General features: G+C 38.5%; 1 protein-coding gene, 1 non-coding gene and 1 pseudogene across 2 annotated transcripts in view; 1 reads left to right on the top strand and 2 right to left on the bottom strand.

Annotated features, from left to right (window-relative positions):
* Positions 1–5372: 5372 nt before the first annotated feature.
* On the top strand, positions 5373–5526 carry LOC126012717 (uncharacterized; annotated as a pseudogene).
* Positions 5527–12592: 7066 nt separating this feature from the next.
* The window catches only part of C6H1orf87 (chromosome 6 C1orf87 homolog), an 81315-nt gene continuing 75083 nt past the window's right edge, over positions 12593–18824 (bottom strand). The window contains exon 12 of the mRNA XM_049775247.1: positions 12593–13024. Within this exon, the coding sequence (XP_049631204.1) occupies positions 12864–13024 (161 nt within the window). The 3' untranslated portion in view covers positions 12593–12863. The remainder of the gene's footprint in view (positions 13025–18824) is intronic.
* LOC126012546 (small nucleolar RNA SNORA51) lies at positions 15175–15307 on the bottom strand. Its single transcript, XR_007497002.1, has one exon. It is a non-coding gene; the product is annotated as a small nucleolar RNA SNORA51 (small nucleolar RNA).

Genomic DNA, 18824 nt, shown 5'->3' with positions numbered 1-18824 from the left:
TGGGAAGACAGAGTGAAAGAAAGAAAATACAAAAACATCATTTTAACCAGTAGACAGAAAAGAGAGAAGGAATATCTTTACCCTCTGAGGTTTATTTCCTCATAAACATCATATGTAAACCTCAATAATCTCAAATGTCTCATAGGGATGATAGAATATGGGGCCACAAGTTCAGATAATGTCTCAACTGTGATAAAATCTTGATTTGATGTCAGGAGACCTCAGTTCAAAAAAAATGATGCCAAGACAAGATTTTCCACATTGGTCCTATTGACTGTTAAATTTTCTAGAAAGGTTTACCTTTAAGTAAGATGGAGTGTCACTTTTCATTTGAAAAATCAGATAATTTGATTTGTCTTTGTTGTTAAGATAATAAGGTGGGAAAGCCAGAAGCATGTAGGGCAGTTGCCTTGAACACAGCCTGTTTCAATCCCTGCACAAGGTCCCTGAGTACAGTCAGATACGGCTTAAATATAAACAAACAAACAAACAAAAAGATGAGAATTCAAGAAAGGAGTCATTTCCCAACTCATTTTTCTTCTTTCTTTCTTCCTTCCTTCTTTCTTTTTTCTTCCTTCCTTTCTTCCTTCCTTTCTTCCTTTCTCTTTCTTTCTTCCTTCCTTCCTTCTTTTCTCTTTCTTTCTTTCTTTCTTTCTTTCTTTCTTTCTTTCTTTCTTTCTTTCTTTCTTTCTTTCTTTCTTTCTTTCTTTCTTTCTTTCTTTCTTTCTTTCTTTCTTTCTTTCTTTCTTTCTTTCTTTCTTTCTTTCTTCCTTCCTTCCTTCCTTCCTTCCTTCCTTCCTTCCTTCCTTCCTTCCTTCCTTCCTTCCTTCCTTCCTTCCTTCCTTCCTTCCTTCCTTCCTTCCTTCCTTCCTTCCTTCCTTTCTTTCTTTCTTTCTTTCTTTCTTTCTTTTCTTTCTTTCTTTCTTTCTTTCTTTCTTTCTTTCTTTCTTTCTTTCTTTCTTTCTTTCTTTCTTTCTTTCTTTCTTTCTTTCTTTTTTTTCTTAGCCATGTTCACCTGTTCTCAGGAATCACATGGACTGGTGCTGGGAGACTAAACTCTATTGAGTGACTGTTTAAATCTGGATCAGCCACATGCTAAGCCAATACCTCACTATCATTAACTTCAGTCCCTCTTAATTTATTTTCTATTCTTCCAAAGATAGAATTTGAATCACCTCAAAAATGGTTTCTTTCTCTGTCCAGCTCTACGACCTTGTGAGGATATAAAAACATATAACTAGGACCTGTCCTATGACAAGATGGTATGGTAATGCGAGTAACAAAAATATAATGCTGTCATCAGTATACCTTTCTTTTACTATTTATCTATCCATCTATCTATACACTCATTCATCTACCACCCATCCATCTATCTACCCATATATCTATCTATCTATCTATCCATCTATCTATCTAGCTAATCTATCTTTTATCCCAATAAAGAATCTCAACCTCATTTATAAGTTTCTAATAGAAAACTACATGTACTTCTGTCATTAATTGAATGCACTTTTCTTTTAAAAAGCACAACCATCCTTTAAAACTCTAATCTTGTGGAAAGAGCCTTTGTTTGGGAAATTTTTATAGATGTGTTTTCTATCACACAGACATAATCATATCTACCACTTTGGTTGTTGCAATGGTTCAATTATTTGATACCAAGAAAGAAGTCAAATACATATTGGAGCTCAACTTTATTCTCCTTTTAATATGTATTTTCAGAACCACTTCTGGATCTCTAAACTCTCTTCTAACACACTAACTAATAACAGTGGAAACTAATCATTTTCACTAATGCACAATCCATCTGGGAGAAAGCCATTCCTTCCTAAATCAGGACTAATCAACAAGGCCTTAAGACCCAGCACTGTCTGACCATAAGCTCATAGGAACAGATGGAAGATGGGCTAGGCAGATGGAATAACTCCATTTTCCAACAGGAATTATTTATTTGTAAAGTTGGAACCACTTGGAATGAGTATTCTGAATTAGGAGGATGAAATATTGTAAGATTCACAACAGGGCCATGAAATTAACTAATGTACTAAGACTACCAGCAGTCCTGGGAGGTTGGGAGGAGGAAGAATAATGGTGCTTTAAAATTTAATCCAAACACATCAGTCATGCCTCTTGGGTGCACCCACGCCAATGACTCCTTGAAACTGTTGTGCTGATGGCTTTGTCTTTCAACTCTTTGGTGAAAGGCCATTCTTACCACAAGGTCCTTTTTTTTTTTTTTTTTTTGTATAAGGTCATTCTAGAACATGAAAATTATATAGCTGCTATTTTATTTTATTATATTTATTATGACTTTAGAGTCACACTAAGCAGTGTTTGGGGCTATTCTCAGCTCTGTGGGCAGATGTGACCAGTCTAGTAGGGACCCAGGGACCAGGTACAACAGTACTATAGAACTACTGTTGGTGGCAACAAGTAATCTCTTTACCTACTGTACTGCCTATCCCTTCAGTCCCCTATAATTAGATTTTACAATATTTTTAATCCAGTGCTGTTATTTTCATATCTTATACCCAGTCCTTGTGATGGTCTTACAATCAGGATCATTCAAATTGACTTTACAGATGAACCTAAAATTCAACCATATTAAGTGACTTACTTAATTTATTTAATTTATGAAGTAGTATGCAAGGATATTATTCCTATCTTCTTTTCTTTTGTTTCCAGGGTTCTAGAAAAGTCAAAATAGTCATGTGATCACAGTCCTAAATCTGCTGGAATTATAAGCAGGACACTAGGTTCCAAGTATTGAGCATATCTTCTCATGTTTCCCTTGGATTTATCTAAATTTTTATGAACTATAGTTCAGAGTTGCTATAATTTGTATCTTAGAAAATTTCTCACTTTAAATGACCTACCTGGAAAGCTCAACCCTGTCACTCAAGGGCCTCTCTTCCATCTCACTTTTAGCCAATTACTTTTCTTCTGCCAGGACAAAACTCAGCTGTCTGTGTTCTAGAAAGACTTCCCTGACAATAGTGACTCTTGTCACTAGGGTCACTTCTTTAGTGGCTAAGTTTTCCTGGCTCTGCTCTCTTTCAGTATGTACACCCTATTGTACTCAACAGCCTTAATGTCTACCAAATCAATTTTGGTTTGCCTCTCTCATTTCCAAATGCTCCACACCCAGAATGGTTTCAAGAACACTGAAGTAGTTGTGTAGGTTAAACTGATGAATTAATTTTGGTACCATTTGGATGGCTAAGAATTGAAGATTTCAAGTGAAAACATTGTTTGGCATATCTCTGGTATACATGATGGTTTCAGGTTAAGAGATAATTAAATGATGCAAATATGGTTAAGTTATTCATACCTCATCTAGTATCATTTAATGCATGTTCTCAAATATAAAACATTGAGTGGAATTGTGCAAAAGGTGGGACTGAGTTGCTGGTCAACCAGCATTTTTTGACCCATAAGTACCCTGAGAGAGCTGAGCTCTTTTCTTCCTTTTCTAGACACAAATCTGAGTAACTTGAAATTCCAATGGAAGCAGAATCCAGACCTTTGAAAAGCTGTGTTTAAATAATGAATCAACTATTCTTCAGCTGAACATCTAAAGTACAAGTATCTACATTCATAACATAGAAATAATTTCCTTCTCTGAATACTGTCACAAGAGTTAGAGGAACTCCCCAAATTTTATCTATTGCATGTGTCCACAATGAGAATCTCTTGCCCTTTTCTTGGGTTCAGAGAATCTTGGCACCAGACATCTGGAAGCAAATCCCAGGCAGCCCTGGGTGTGGGAACACAGTTATTAGCACTCTGCAGTCTGAACGAGGCAAACCTGCAGCTGGCAGCTGGATCATGAGTCAGTAGGGAGTCAGGCTGGCAGCTCTGGCAAAAATCACAACCAGAACTGTGTGGAGGGAAGGTAGTTCCTCATCTCTGTCTCCAGCATTCTCTACCTCTGTAGCAAAGTCAGCATTCTGAGTCTCAGCATTCTTATTTGCAAACTGCTCATGAGTTTTCCAGCATTCTTTCTCAAATCCTGGCTCATTATTACCCATTGTTTTTTCTGGAAATAGAAATCTTGTAGGGAAATGGGCCCTGAAGAAACACAGAGGCCCTTTCATTTGACCTGCTGAGAAATTGAATGCCTTCAGGTTAGGTTAAACTTTGAGCCTTCACCACTCCTTTCAGATTATAAATTATAACTCGGGCTCTGGAAAATCCCTCTGTGCATGTTTTCCTTAAAGAAACGGAGAATAATCCAATCTCGGGGCATATAAGCTTCTCAGTTTTTTTTTTCCAGGGAGTTGCAGAGGCTAGAACTAGCCACCTCCCAGCTAAAACCTAAACATTTTGTCATTTACAGAGCCCAATAATGAGAATCATTTATGTTTTCTCTCATTAGCAGTTTTTTTCTGCTATGTTAAATTCTCAGGGGACTAAAAAGTAAAGCCGCCACTTCCTGGTTTCTAGGTCTGCATGTTTTTTAAAATCAATTTGTACAAAATATGTGTCCCTTTAACTTTTCTCACTCTTCTCTCTACTATTAGAACTAAAGATGGAAACTAGACCTTCCTATTTGCTTAATTTCTGCCCCCAACTCCTATGAATGGTTGAATGAGAAGTCAGAAGTGTTTATGTCAAGGTCAACCCTGGTGGCTTGTGTTATGAACTTTAGATGACTTATTTGGGATGGGTTGTTTATTCAGAGTTGAACATATATGATTAAAAAATGAAAAGCATGTATGAGTCAGATTATGCTAATTTTTAGAATTTTGATCTTGCAGGGTGGAAAGGAACTGAACACTTACATTAAGCAAAAAAAAAGAGAGGATTTAATTGCAGAGGGAAATATTTCATAAATATGCACAATATTTTAGGAAGCAGTGCAAAATATGTGTGACTAAAACAGAGATGGGAAAGTCGTGGTAAAGAAGAGAGTAAGAGTACACTACTAGTGAGACAAAATAATATTGAGAAATTAAATGTTTATTTCTAGCAATAACTTTTTTGGAGGGGTTGACTATATCTAGCAGTGCTCAGGGACTACTGCTGGCAGAGTTCTTGGGAGCTGCAGTTTTCAATGTTTGGGGAAGCAATCAGTTCTGGGGATCAAACCCAGGCCTCCAGCATGCAAAGCATGAACATTATCTCTTTGGGCTATTGTCAAATTTTGCTTTTAGAACTTAAATAAAAAGAAACACTTTATTGGAATAATTGAGGCTCCAAAGAACACATCCTGAGAAACTTGTAGATCTACAAGTTTGCACCACCGCTCAGGCCCCGATACTTTTCCTTTTAATCTTTGATTCTGGTCCTAGGGAGATAAAACTTGGATTGTTAGGTTACAGTAGGCAAAGAAAAAAGAGAACAGTGGAGAAAAGTAGAAAGGAAAACACATACTTATCTGGCAGGGGCGATACCATGATCACAAAGATGGTTTCCCCAGGGTGAGGCTCACCCATTGCACTCTGGGAGTGCTAACCTCTGCGATTTCCCCAAATGTGGGAAACTCAACTGCGTAGTGGGGGACTGCGTCTGTGCTCTCCCTTGGAAAAAAAAAAAAGAAAAAAAAAGAAAACACAATACAGTGTTTCTTCTATCCAACACTATTTACCAAAATAAGTGTTTGGGGTCTCTAGGGCTGGGGTAGGTTAGATGATTCTTTCACTGGGAAGGGTGTATTAAGTCATATACAAAGCCTGATATCAATGAATAAAAATGAATTACTGACTAGAGGAAGTTGCCATGTTGAACATCAGTTATTATGAACAATAATAATTGTGCTATAACATATATAACTTTATATATTAGAGCATCATATATATAATCGAGAGGACATAGAATTCTTACCCCATCAGGTTAGTGCACTGGAAGACTTTATGGAATTTCTCATCTATGTCTGTGATGATTTACACTTTCCATCACTCATCATTAAGCAGGGACATTAAAGTTCCAATTCTGTGAATACCAATGGTAAAGTTTTATTCATCTGGAGTTGCTCTAAGCACTCCTGGAGTCCCATGTTCCAAAGTCTTTAAGGTTCAGATCCCATGATAAAGATTGACCCTAAATTCTGGTCAGTGGAGGGCTAAAAATGAGTATACAAAAGATAGGATGTGCGTGTGTGTGTGTGTGTGTGTGTGTGTGTGTGTGTGTGTTTGATGCGTACATGAGTTTATGTGTTGAAAGTGCAGGAAAAGAAAAATTTTGAAATTAGATGTGACAGATACATAATCGTTTCTTTCCTGGAAATCTCTCTCTTCATCATCTTGAAAAATCAGACTATGCATTTCAGGTAGACAATAGTGCCTTCTCCTCCAGGATGCCCTGTTTTCTTCAAGAGATGATAATGACTCCCTCTCCCATACTGTACCTCCGTATTTCCAGAACAAATCTGAAATCATACATGCTCAACTATTTACTTGTTGGTTGTGATGCATTGCATGGTGCCCTGGTAAAAAAAAAAAAAGACATATCAATGTTGTAAATCCCCAGTACCAAGAGTGAAACCTTTTTGGAAGGAGGGTTTATAAAGAGTACTTAATCTGCAGCCATTATAGTGGAATGCATTAATGACTGTTCTTTTGTTTCTTTTGTTCTGTTTTGTTTGTTTAGGTTAAAGCCAACAGACCTCAGGGTTTATTACTGTCTTTGTTTTTAGTGATCCCTCCTGGCAGGGTTCAAGAGACCATATAAGGTGCCAGGGTTTGAACACAGGTTGGGTGTGTGCAAGGTAAGCATCCTGCCAGCTGGACTATCTCTCCAACCCACCACTGCTGTTCTTCTGGAAATGGGAATGTGGAGACAGAGATTGACAAGTACATGAGTCATCTTTGAGAAGAAAATAGATCCAGGTGATGCATCTCCAAGTTAAAAAACTTGAGACCTTGCCAGCAAACTGCATAATGTTGGGCTGAGTTAGTAACATATTGTCCTCACTCTTCTAGGAATTAGCTCTACACTCACATTTTGTACTTCTATTATCCAGAAGTTTGAGACAATAAATTTATGTTAATTTCCCTAGTTTGAAGCAATTCCTATAGATTTAGTACTTAGTCTAACAAAATAAACAACTTGCTTACTTATCTATTATCTCCGATTTCCTCTTGTCCCTCTTAATCTTCTCTAAAAGTAAATGTTTGCTGGTTCTGGACAACCTCTCTCTCTCTCTCTCTCTCTCTCTCTCTCTCTCTCTCTCTCTCTCTCTCTCTCTCTCTCTCTTCTGTCCTCCCTAAGTCCTAAGTATAGGAACAGTGTAGGTGCTATTATTGCAATGACAGATTGATCACTTTTGTTTTTGTTGTTGTTGTTTTTGTTTGGTTGATTTTGGATCACTCCCATTGATGCTCAGGGATTACATGTGAGCACCAGTATCTGCACTTAAAATCTTTACTCATGAGCTCCTGTTCAGGTGACTATATGGTATGTTGGGGGTGGGGTGGGAAATCAAGACTGGGTTTGGTCATGTGCAAGCCAAACACCCTACCTGCTGTACTACACTCCACACTTCATTATTTTTGTTTTCATTTTTTTTGGCCACACCTGTCAGTATTCGAGGTCCAAACCCTTCATAGCACTTAGGGTCCAAATTAGGGCTTCAATATGCTAAACACACTACAGAGCCCTTGGAGTTATTTTTTCAACATGTAATAGGTCAAATTTTACTGTTGCTTTAGCCAAAATTGTTCACACTCATTTGTGAGATTAAAAAACAAGCAAATTAGGGCCCGGAGAAATAGCACAGCGGTGTTTGCCTTGCAAGCAGCCGATCCAGGACCAAAGGTGGTTGGTTCGAATCCCGGTGTCCCATATGGTCCCCCGTGCCTGCCAGGAGCTATTTCTGAGCAGACAGCCAGGAGTAACCCCTGAGCAACACGCCGGGTGTGGCCCAAAAACCAAAAACCAAAAACCAAAAAAAAAAAAAAAAAAAAAAAAAAACAACAAGCAAATTAGTATAGTAATTAGACAATAAAAACATGGACTGAGAGGACTAGTTCATGGTAGGACCCTTGCCCAAGAATTGGGGGAGTGCATTGGGATAGAGAAAGAGCCATTATGACAATAATATTAGAAAAATAATCATTCTGGACAAGAACTAGGTGCTGAGAAAACGGTAAGTGATGTGTATAATGCCCTTCAGTAACAATATTGCAAGGAATAGTGTCTAAAAATGGGGGGATAAATGTCTGCCAGAGAGACTGGCTTAGGAGGGAGGCTTCACAGAAGGGAATCTGGAGTCAAAGGTGGTGGGAAATGTGCTTTGGTGAAGGGTGTTGGAACGTTATATGACTGAAATTCAACCATGAACAATTTTGTAACTGTGCATCTCCTGGTGATACAATTAGAAAGTAATAAAAGAGTTCCACTTTTGAATAACAAATGGAAAGGAAATGATACCAAGTAGTGAAAGGGGTTTTACTTCTCCAAGGTATTCAAACATGAACTGGATGTGTGCTCATGTTGACAAATAGTTATGCTGGTTGGAATTTTCAAAGAACTGGTCCATTGTTCTGTATTTTGGAATTTCAACGGGACAGAATGTGGGCAAGGGTCTCTGCAGGGAACTGTCGAGGTTTGGGTGGGAGAGTGGGATATGTTTCTAGGCCAGGGCTTGGGTTCAAAGCATCAATCGCTCTCTACCAGATGACTCTTTGTCAGAGTCCAATCTGCTTGTGAACATGTCTGGGGTCTCTTTCCAGCAGCACCATCTGTCCACAATTGTTCTTCCATCTGACCACAAACTCTCCGTTCAATCCCCCTCCTCCAAGCACTCCCTCTATCACTCAGAATCCGCCCATTGTCAAACTGGGATAAACTGAGTCTAAAGAGGGTCCAGAAGGGAGAAAGGGAAGAAGGGAGACCTTCCAATGTGTTGGCCTGCAGGGCCAAGATGTGTCTGGGGAGGTCCCATCCAGCCTTTACACAGAATCCAGGGAAGGAGCATGTGGCTGAGTCAGAGCCATATTGTGCCCCAGGCAGTCTGATGGATCCACAAATAATATTGATGCCTTTTGTTTGGAAACTCTTTGTGGAGGCCTCCCACTTCCCAACAAACCGTGCTGAATGCTGGGCCTCCCCCAAACCATTTTGCCTTTTGCTTAGTCCCGTGGCCAACTGTGAAGGCAGGCTAAGGGCCCTGAATGCTAATAAGGAGAATGGCTGGCATTCCTGAGGCACCCTGGCTCTGGGAACTCCGCCTTTGTTGCTAAGGAGTGCTGGAACTGTAGCTGAAAGGCTCTCACAGAGGGTGTGGGAGGAGAGGGAGAGAAGAAAGGCAAGCATTTGTTTTCCAAGCTTCACAGTTCTTTAGCCAGCTCCAATGCTGTCCAAATTCGGATCCCAATTAGAATATCAAACCCCGTTATTGTTTCTCTTAATGATCTTGCGAGATTCCTTTGAAGAGTCAGGGAGCACTTAGCAAACTCTTTGGACCAGTTGTGCTTCTGGCTTGTGTGAACATCTCATGTTATGTGTTCTGAAAATACCCTTTATTTTATCCCAGTCCCCAGAGGGTGGTGATGCATCTGGGATAGCTAGATCAGGGGAAAAGGCTGCAAGGTTTTCCAAATGTTTGCATGGAGGTTCCATTGAGCAGAACCTTCAAAGAGGCCTGGTTGGTAGTGAACTGGTGTTCTGGATTGGGAACAAAGATGAGGAAGATGTTGGTTCTTGGCATTGGATAATCTTCAGACTCATGGAGACACATATCCAAGGGAATTCTATGGGTTATGCGCTCTTACTAGAATCTGTGGAACCACTAGCCTGGTAGTTTAATTGAATATGGAGCAGTCCTTCATTTAGTGCCTCACAAGCTTTAAGATCTCAGGCAAAAACATTTCCTATCTGAGCCTCAGTTTCTCCAAGTTTCTAAGGGCTGTCTTGAATTCCTGTGAGGAATAGAAGCAAGAGAGAGAATGAACAGGAAAGCCCGTAGAGGGCATGATCTCTATTTTCCAGAATCACATGATTGGGAAGACAACTGTTGGTTTAGAAGCTGTCTACACCTTCTACACCTGGGAAAGATTGAACCCTATTTGCAAGATCCAGACTCTGCCATGTCTACATAGCTCTTTCCATACTCAGATGTGGAAGTTTTGTGAGTTTGGAGGCAGACAATGTTAGTACTCAATCTCTCTGCGAAACAAGGAGTTTTTTTGGTCTAATACATAAATACATACAATAGAAGTGAAATATTAGTTTCTTTATTTTTTAAATCCAGAGAAAGTATAGTATTTGGGGCTATAGAGGTAGTACAGCAAGTAAGGTGTCTAACTTGCATGCAGCCAATCTGCGATCAATTCTTGGCACCCCATATGGTTCCCAAAGCTAATCAAGAATGATATCTGAGCACAGAGTCAGAAGTCTTCCCTGAGCACCACAAGCTGTCCTGCCCCTTGTGGGGAAAAAATAGTAGTATTTACTTATGCAAGGTGCAAAGCCTTGCAAATGAATAGCTTGCCTTTCAATCATGATCATTATTCTCTCTCTCTCACTCTCTCTCTCTCTCTCCTTCTCTCTCTCTCTCTCTCTCTCTCTCTCTCTCTCTCTCTCTCTCTCAAGCCCCAGATAAAGTAGTGGAGAATTTCAGAAAGAAGACCTATTGAAGAGCAAATATCGCTTGGTTTCCAGAGATTCCCAAATTTCATTTTACTGTAACCTGGCTTTCCTTTTGTGTTTCACATAGATCATTGATTAAGCCTCGTGATGCTCAGTAGCAAAGTGAAGAGACATAATGTCCAGACCTACAATGTGCAAGAACCTGGAGGACACTGATTTTAGTGTTTTTAACATTTCTGTGAAAAGGTAGATGATTCCTACACAACAGCCATAAACTCAAAAAAGAAAGTAGCTTGATAAAACAACCATTTCTAAGAGCCAGAGTCATTGTTGGACAGTTTTAGAAGATTATTCTTTTTCTCCTTACTCTTGATATGGGGCCCATGGGGGAGTGGTCATGGCCCCAGCTTTGGCCAGTGATAGTGGTCCCACTTATCAAAATATTTAGCCAGTACTTCAGAATATGGGGTATGCATGCCAATAGGCACAGAACTCTGGGGATAAATTATTTAATTTTTACTCTCATATTCTAATTTGGTATTTTGAAATCATAATAAAGCAAAGGCTGATTGTTTACTTCTCAGACCTAAAAGGCAATTAGCAGGCCCAAGTAGTCCTTATTTGCTTTGTTCTATTTTTATAGGAGTAGCACCTGACAATGTTCAACCTGGCAGATGCTAAGAGGTGTTGGGTATTGAACTTAGTGCCCAGCAAATGCTAGGCATGTCCTCCACTACTTCAGTCACATCCTTGGCCCCAATGGTTCTAGAATGTTAGGGAGGAATTTGCCTTAAGAGACATTTTTTTTTTTCTGAGCAACTCAAGCTTTATAAGCACTAAAGCAGTTCAACTAGCTGGACCTTGGCCATTTCTTTTAATGGATGCAAATTATTTTGTCCTTAAAGGTTTTCTCATAAGATTTTATGAGACTCTCTACTCTAGAAAATGGACAAAGTGAGATTCTCAAACACCCATGTGTCTTCTCTTTTTCCTTGGCTTGACTCCTTCACCCCATCTCCCACACAGACTTAAAAAATCAGAATACAGGTCTCTGGCTGGTGGTTCTGGGAATACATTTGTCTCTCCAGCCCTGGACCAGAGTTCTTTCAATGAGCTCATGCTGCCTGTGGGGTGAGAACAGGGGAAAGTGGGGACTGGATGGAAGCATCAACTTAGGAGGTTATTAAGGACAGAAAATCAGTGCATATTGATGGACAATTTTATTTTATTTTTTATTTTAGGCCACACACGTTGACACTCAGGGGTTACTCCTGTCTCTACACTCAGAAATTGCTCCTGGCTTGGGGGACTGACTATATGTGACTTGGGGGTACCGAACCATGGTCCGTCCTAGGTCAGCCATGTGCAAGGCAAATGCCCTACTGCTACACCACTGCTCAGGCCCCAATTGGTGGACAATTTTGTCCAACCTTCCTGCCACAGGCTACAAAGAAATTGTTTCTAGGATCCTTTGCTCCAACAATCTTTCCTCAAATCTTCTGGGGTCTGGGAACTAGCTAGAGGGCATACTTTGCATGTAGATGTTCCGAGTTTGATCTCCAGCTCTGGATGGCCTGAGCTCCAGGAATATTCTGTTTTGTTGGGCCCAACCATTGAACCCTCTGGCCCACCTGACTGCATAATACCAGGAGTGAGTTTCTAGAGAGCCTCTGAGTATTGTTTGATCCAACTCTAAAAGAAAAATAAAATTCCACCTATTCCCTGACAAAATATTCATGGGAACAGTATAACATCACCTAGTTTTGTACTAGAGAAAATATTGACTTTATTCAGAAAAACAAGCTGGAAATTTTGGTTTTGCTGCTTAGTATTAAATTAAGCTGTGGGGAATTCTTTTATTTTCTATTTACCACGAAAAATCTTTCCTAGAATAGTGACTCGAGAAAGTTGGGTTGATTTGCTCTTGCCCACAGCAAAGCCTCTCTTCTACCTTGTGCCAGCCTGTAAGGGGGGCAGGTCACATCTGCATACTTTCATTTCCATATACTGTGAGGTGCGAAGAACACAGTTGGATCAGCAACATAAGAAAAATTATGCACTACTAATAATAAGCTTTATTGGGACAGAAGAGTATTCGAAGCCAGTGAGTTCTTGCCACCTCAGAAGAGTAAAGCTGGTTTTCTTGGGCCATTTGGAATGGTTTCTGAATGAGCACCCTAGCCAGAAACAAGTTCATATCCCTACGTGTCTGCAGTAGCTGCCTCAGCCAGTGCTTTGACGGTGCCTTCGCCCACGGCACCAAGGATCATCACGTGTCTGGGTGAAAGGGAGATAAAGGAAACATCTGTTCGCACAATATGGGTTTGTTATCATAGCTCCTTTAAGTACCGAAGCGCTGGCTCCAAAAGCATATTTTCCCCTGCACGGAATCTGCGCAAGGCCTGGTCGATTTTCCGAGGGCTCAGGGACAGGCTGTAAATGAGATTGTAGTTGTGAATGAGACGTTTCGCTCGTTCCCTCTCCAGGACTCCTGTGATTGGGTTGGATGGGTGGGAGGTTTTTAAGAGAATGTAGGAAAGAAAAAAAAAAAAATAAAAGAAAGAGGGAGAAAACAGTATTAGCTTAAATGACTTAGAACTAGACATAAAACAATAGTATTTGGAAAGTTTAAGCTTCTTTAAAAAAGAAATCAGGTGGCACTTGTAGGCTGTTTACCATCTTGGATGTGCATTGTGGATGCCAGGAGAAATTTGAGAGTGATTTGGGGGGAGACAAAGGGAGCCCAATAAAAACCCAGAGATAAATTCTAAATCAATTTAAGCTTGTTCTCTATAGTCATAAAATTTAAAGGCCAATTTTTGAAACAGGTGGGGTGCGTGCTAAAAACAATTCCCAATTGTTCTAGTTTATTTTTCAACTGATTGAAGTTTCCAAACATGTTCCAAATCGGGCAGAATTTAAGCAGCTCATATTTATGCATTTCTGGAAATGTAATTACTGTGTCTCCCACCAGTTTACAGAGTGATCAGAGGTAAATTATCTAATGTGCTGTAGCTCAGAGTCTAAATTTGCAATAAAGAGGACCTGGCATATATTTTCTAGTACCCACATGTTATTATATATGCCACTCTACCATGTGCTTTTCCCAATGGCAGATTGTGGTAGCTGAAGAGAGGAGATTTAAGGTAGAATGCAGCATCAGTAAAAACGAGTATCTCACTTATGAGTACCCATAGTCCCTAATTATAAACTTACATATATATATATATATACATATAATATACATCATATACAAAAAATATCATACACTATGCTTGGGATTATAGAAAGTTTATAGACATGGTCTGCCACTTTCAGACAGCCTGGAAGGAGCTGGCCTCAGAGATAGTACAACTGTAAGGAAGGTTCTTGCTTTGCAAGTGGCTGACCAGGTTCAATTCCTAGTACCACATATGGTTCCCAGCCCTACCAGAAGGGATCCCTGAGTACAAAGCCAATAGTAAGCCTTGTGTACTACTAGGTATGACCCAAAGAACTCATCCCCACACAAAAAAGAGGGTTCTGGACAATTGGGGGCAACAAAGTACAGAACAGTGCCTGGAGTACAACTATAATAACCATAATGACAGAGATCTGTAAATAAAATTGATCATGTTAAAGGTGTCCCTCCAAACAGTGTGTCTATATTATCATTTCATGTTTAACACAACCCTATTAGGGAGGGAGAAATGGAAGCAAAGATGGCAACTTAGCCACACTATGTTTTAGAATGTGGGGGAGAATTGTTTTGAGTAGGGTTCATTTTGCTTAGATATGTTCCTTAAATTGTGATGGTTCTTTCCAGCAATTTTTAATGTGAACCACATGGCTCTACTCTGATGTTCCAAGGGGACAGGTAAATTCATGTAAATAGAATGCACACTAAATGTAGGGGGCAGCTAATAGACTGAGGGACAGAGGAAGAAAATAAGATCAGAAAGAGACCATGGTAAAAAAAATGTTTGAGAAAATGGTCTACACTATAGATATCAATAAAGTGCTTTTAAATATGACATATAGGAATGAAAGATACATTATTTCCATGTGGAGCTTATACTTTCATAGACTATAATAATGATTCCAAAATTATTTTCCTCAAAATACAGATGCAGTGCATTGTTATATATTGCAGAAACCTTTAACATTACATTTATGGCTATTTGGGTATTTGTCACCTCTAGTTAAGCTGCAAATACCATACATATTTAAATATCAAAGATATGTAGTTCCTGATATTCTTTTCTGGAGTGTTCTCTACAAATAGTAGGGCCCTCACATGATTTATTCCATTAGGTTGTAATTTTGTTCTACCTTGTGCTATCGCAATTCATACCATTCCATCTTATTGATCCCTTCCCACTTCACTGCAACTTTTCCCACTCCAGTGTTTTTATTGTTTATTTGTTTATTATATGTTTTTTCTACTAGATATTTGGCCTTTTTCCTTTATAGAAATCTAAATCTTTGAGTTGACCAACTGTATTTTGGTAGTCCTCTGGGTTTTATACCTCAAAACATTTATTCTCATACCAGGCTTCTAGAAACATAGGGCTTTGGTATAAATACCTAGCTGAGAAAGGTACTTTTAAGCTTCTGTTTCTTAAACTTTAAAATAGACATACATCAAATTAACAAGAAATTTTTTGTCCCTCAATTCACAATACAGACCAGGCAAAGGGCCTGTGTTGAGGTGTATATGGGGTGCATTTACTGTACCTCCTCTTTCTATACAGTCAGTGTAAAGAACACAGCCTGTGGTAAGAACTGGGAGGCCTTATATTTTCTTTTCTTTTTGGTATTTTTAATATATATATAAAATCCTTCACCAGTGCAACATTCCCATGACCAATACCTCAAATGTCCTTCCTCCCAACCCACAGCGGCCTTCACTTTAGACAGGCTTCCTACTTCCCTCATTCAGTCACATTTTGTTATGATAGTTCTCAATGCAATTATTTCTGTGACTGCACTAAACCCTCCCTGTGGTGAGCTTCATGTCGGGAACTGGACCCTCCAGTCTTCCTCTATTTTGTCTCTGAGAATCATTACACAAATGTCTTTTATTTTTTTCAAAACCCATAGATGAGGGAGACTATTCTGTGTTTATCTCTCTCTTATGCAGCCATAAGGAGATGAAGTCATGAAATTTTCCTATACATGGATGTATATGGAATCTATTATGATGAGTGAAATAAGTCAGAGGGAGAGAGATAAACAAAATATTTAAGTGTTATCATAGTATAGTAAACATAAATGTAGAAATTATAATATGCTTTTAGTTTAAGTATTAAAATATATCAAATTATTTTAACAAGGAATTATTAAATTTATAAGTATCTGGTGATATTAACCAAATCTGAGGTGTCACCACCAGACTATAGAGAAAAATGTACTTTTCTATTGTTTTCTGATGGTTAAGTTTGGTTCCAGTATCACACAATATTTACTAGTTCAATTCATATATCAATTTTACTGTCACTGGAGGATGGGTATCCAGGACAATAACATAAAATGATCATTAATGTCCATTTTAGTATTGGAAGGTTTATATGTTTCTACAAAACCACAATGAAAGAAATACTAGCTTTAATATTCACTTCATTTTGCAGTTTATAAAGCTCTGTGAAGTCTCATTTGGTCCTTTATGAAGTCTGGGAGATCTTTATTATTATTAATCATCACTCATCTGTGGAATAGAGAGAGCCACAATAAGAGCATAGAAAGTAAGAGCAAATAAAAACAGTTGACATTGGACTACAGAATCAACTAGCAAAGAAAAGCAATAGGAACAGGAATTGGAAAAAGACCAGAATAGAAAAATATTGGTGGAGAGTTATAGGCACTTTGGTTATGGTAAAAGACAATAAGTTTGTGTATAAACACCATTCATTTTAACATATTGTAACTTCCTTAATTAAATTAACTTAAATTTAAACTAACAGATAAAACCCCACAATGAAACACAATAATAAATGCTTCTTTTTGAGGGACCACTATAACAATGAAAGAGAGAGAGAGAAAGAAAGAGAGAGAGAAAGAGAGAGAGAGGGAGAGAGAGCGAGAGAGAGAGAGCGAGAGAGAGAGTGAGGAGAGAGGAGAGAGAGAGAGAGAGAGAGAGAGAGAGAGAGAGAGAGAGAGAGAGAGAGAACTGTCTACCAAAGAGCAGGGCATGGGGCAGTGTGTGAGGAAAACTGGGAATATTGGTGAAGGGAAATATGCACTGGTGAAGGGTGTTGTACATTGTATGACTAAAACTCTATTACAAACAACTTTGTAACTGTAAAAAAGAAGCTAATTGTACTATAAGCAACCTTGTAAACATGATGCTTAAATAAAATAAACTTTAAAAATGTAAAAACAAACAAAAATTAAAACCAAACAAAAAGAAAATATATGTTTCTTTTTGGTATGTTTTGATATAGTGAGAGGTGTAGGTTGGTATAGTGGAAAGTCCAATAGAACTGGACTTGAGCTATGGCTGTTTTCTGCTGGCTGTTTTTGAGCATGAATTACTCCTCTCAAATTAGGGATTAGTGCAAATAAGGACACTAATCCCTAAAGCATGTGTTTGATATGAGAAATTAGTGATGCAAAAAGCTCAGAACTCATGCAGAGGCCATTCTTACTGCCTTCTGCCTCCTTGAACTCTAAATATTTTCTCTCAGGCCTTCCTCACTGGGAAGATTCCAAACCTACCACTTAACCAAACATTTATCTCAAATGCCCTTCTTTCTTTAGAAATCATGACCGGTTATTCATAGCCATCCCTTATTTTGTCTCCTCAAGGATATGTTCTTGACAAGCCCCATTAGAGAATAAGCACAGAGTAGGTTCCCAGAAACACTAATTCGATGATGGATGGTATGCTTTCACCCTGGATGAAGAACACCCTGGCCTACAAATTCCCTAGCACATAATAAAGAATAGTGATTCATCAGTGGGCAAAATAGGTATCATCTGCTCAGTGTCTCGAATGGGACCATGGTGGTCTGCTGAATATTGTGGTTAATAAACAACCCTAGTGACCTCAGTTAATCCCCTTTCCTCATTAAAGAGAGTTGTAGATGTTCCCAGATCTGGATGACACATTCTTTGGCTGTTAAGGAACTAATGAATTTCATAGAAACAGTGAAAACAAGCATAAATAGTGAAGAGGCCATGAGAAAGACCTTTCAGTTCTGTTGCTATCTGCCTCCAAAGTCAACAAAACTCCAGTTTTTCCTCGGATTCGTTCAAAAGTTATAAGATGACCCAGTCCCAGTCATTGAGGGGGTCTCTTAGCAACTAAATTTATGACCCATCATCATCATCATCATCATTACAATGAAGCATGTGTTTCTTTAGAAAAGTCTTGTCTCTCTTCAGTTGCTTGGTTTGTGTTTATATATCATAACCACTTTGAATGTCTTGGTATAAATACTTAACTCATGATGATTGCATAGCCTTGGATCTCCTTTTCTCCAGAATTTTTCCCGGTTTGTTTCTTTAATGTTTCCTATACTGCAGTGAACCTTGGTGGGCATGTGGTAGAGAAGGAAGCTTCATTCTGCCCTTCAAGGTTCACACGAGGGTCTTAACTCTACTGCTCAAACCAACATCTCTTTCTAGTCTTATCTTTTTCACTTTCTTTCTTAGAAAAATTTTCATCTTCTAACCTTCCACCTTCTAACATGATTTCAAATTTGAGATGCCTTACCTTATTATTCAAAGTCTATTTTTCCCCAGGCTCAGATTAAATTGCCTTTTCTGTAGAATTTTATCTTAGTTCCCCATTTCATTTTGGATGATAAGCTTCTATTCATTCTTTAAAAAAACATTTTAGAGTTCTATTACACTACTTTTGTCTTCAATTATAATACATTATACTTTCATTTTAATGCTCTTACTATTTCTATGTTATTGAACTATATCCAATGACTTATCTAAAAACTTGCTGAAGCTGGAGACCAGAACTCTTCCGATTTTAGACTTTAAGACTGTGTAGGGCTTCAGTCAAAAACAATGAATGATTTTTAAAAATTAGCTAGCTAGATTTATTTCTGATTAATTTATCTCTCTCTTCAGTAGAATTATTAGTAGTTTTTAGATATTATATGTTATTTATATTTGATGTGGTCTAGAATAAAGTTTCTTTATAAATTTAGTACAAAAACTCATAAAATAACACATAGAAGTAAAATATATTCCATTGCAATATGATAATTCTTTTTTAGTTTTTAATGTTATGGAGGCCACATAAAGCCCAGAACCTTGCTATGTGAAGTATATACATACTTGAACCGTATCCCTGG

The sequence above is a fragment of the Suncus etruscus genome, chromosome 6 (assembly GCF_024139225.1).
Source record: "Suncus etruscus isolate mSunEtr1 chromosome 6, mSunEtr1.pri.cur, whole genome shotgun sequence".
Classification (NCBI taxonomy): Eukaryota; Metazoa; Chordata; class Mammalia; order Eulipotyphla; family Soricidae; genus Suncus; species Suncus etruscus.
The sequence above is the reverse complement of the archived record's forward strand: the minus strand, read 5'-3'. Positions and strand labels throughout refer to the sequence as shown.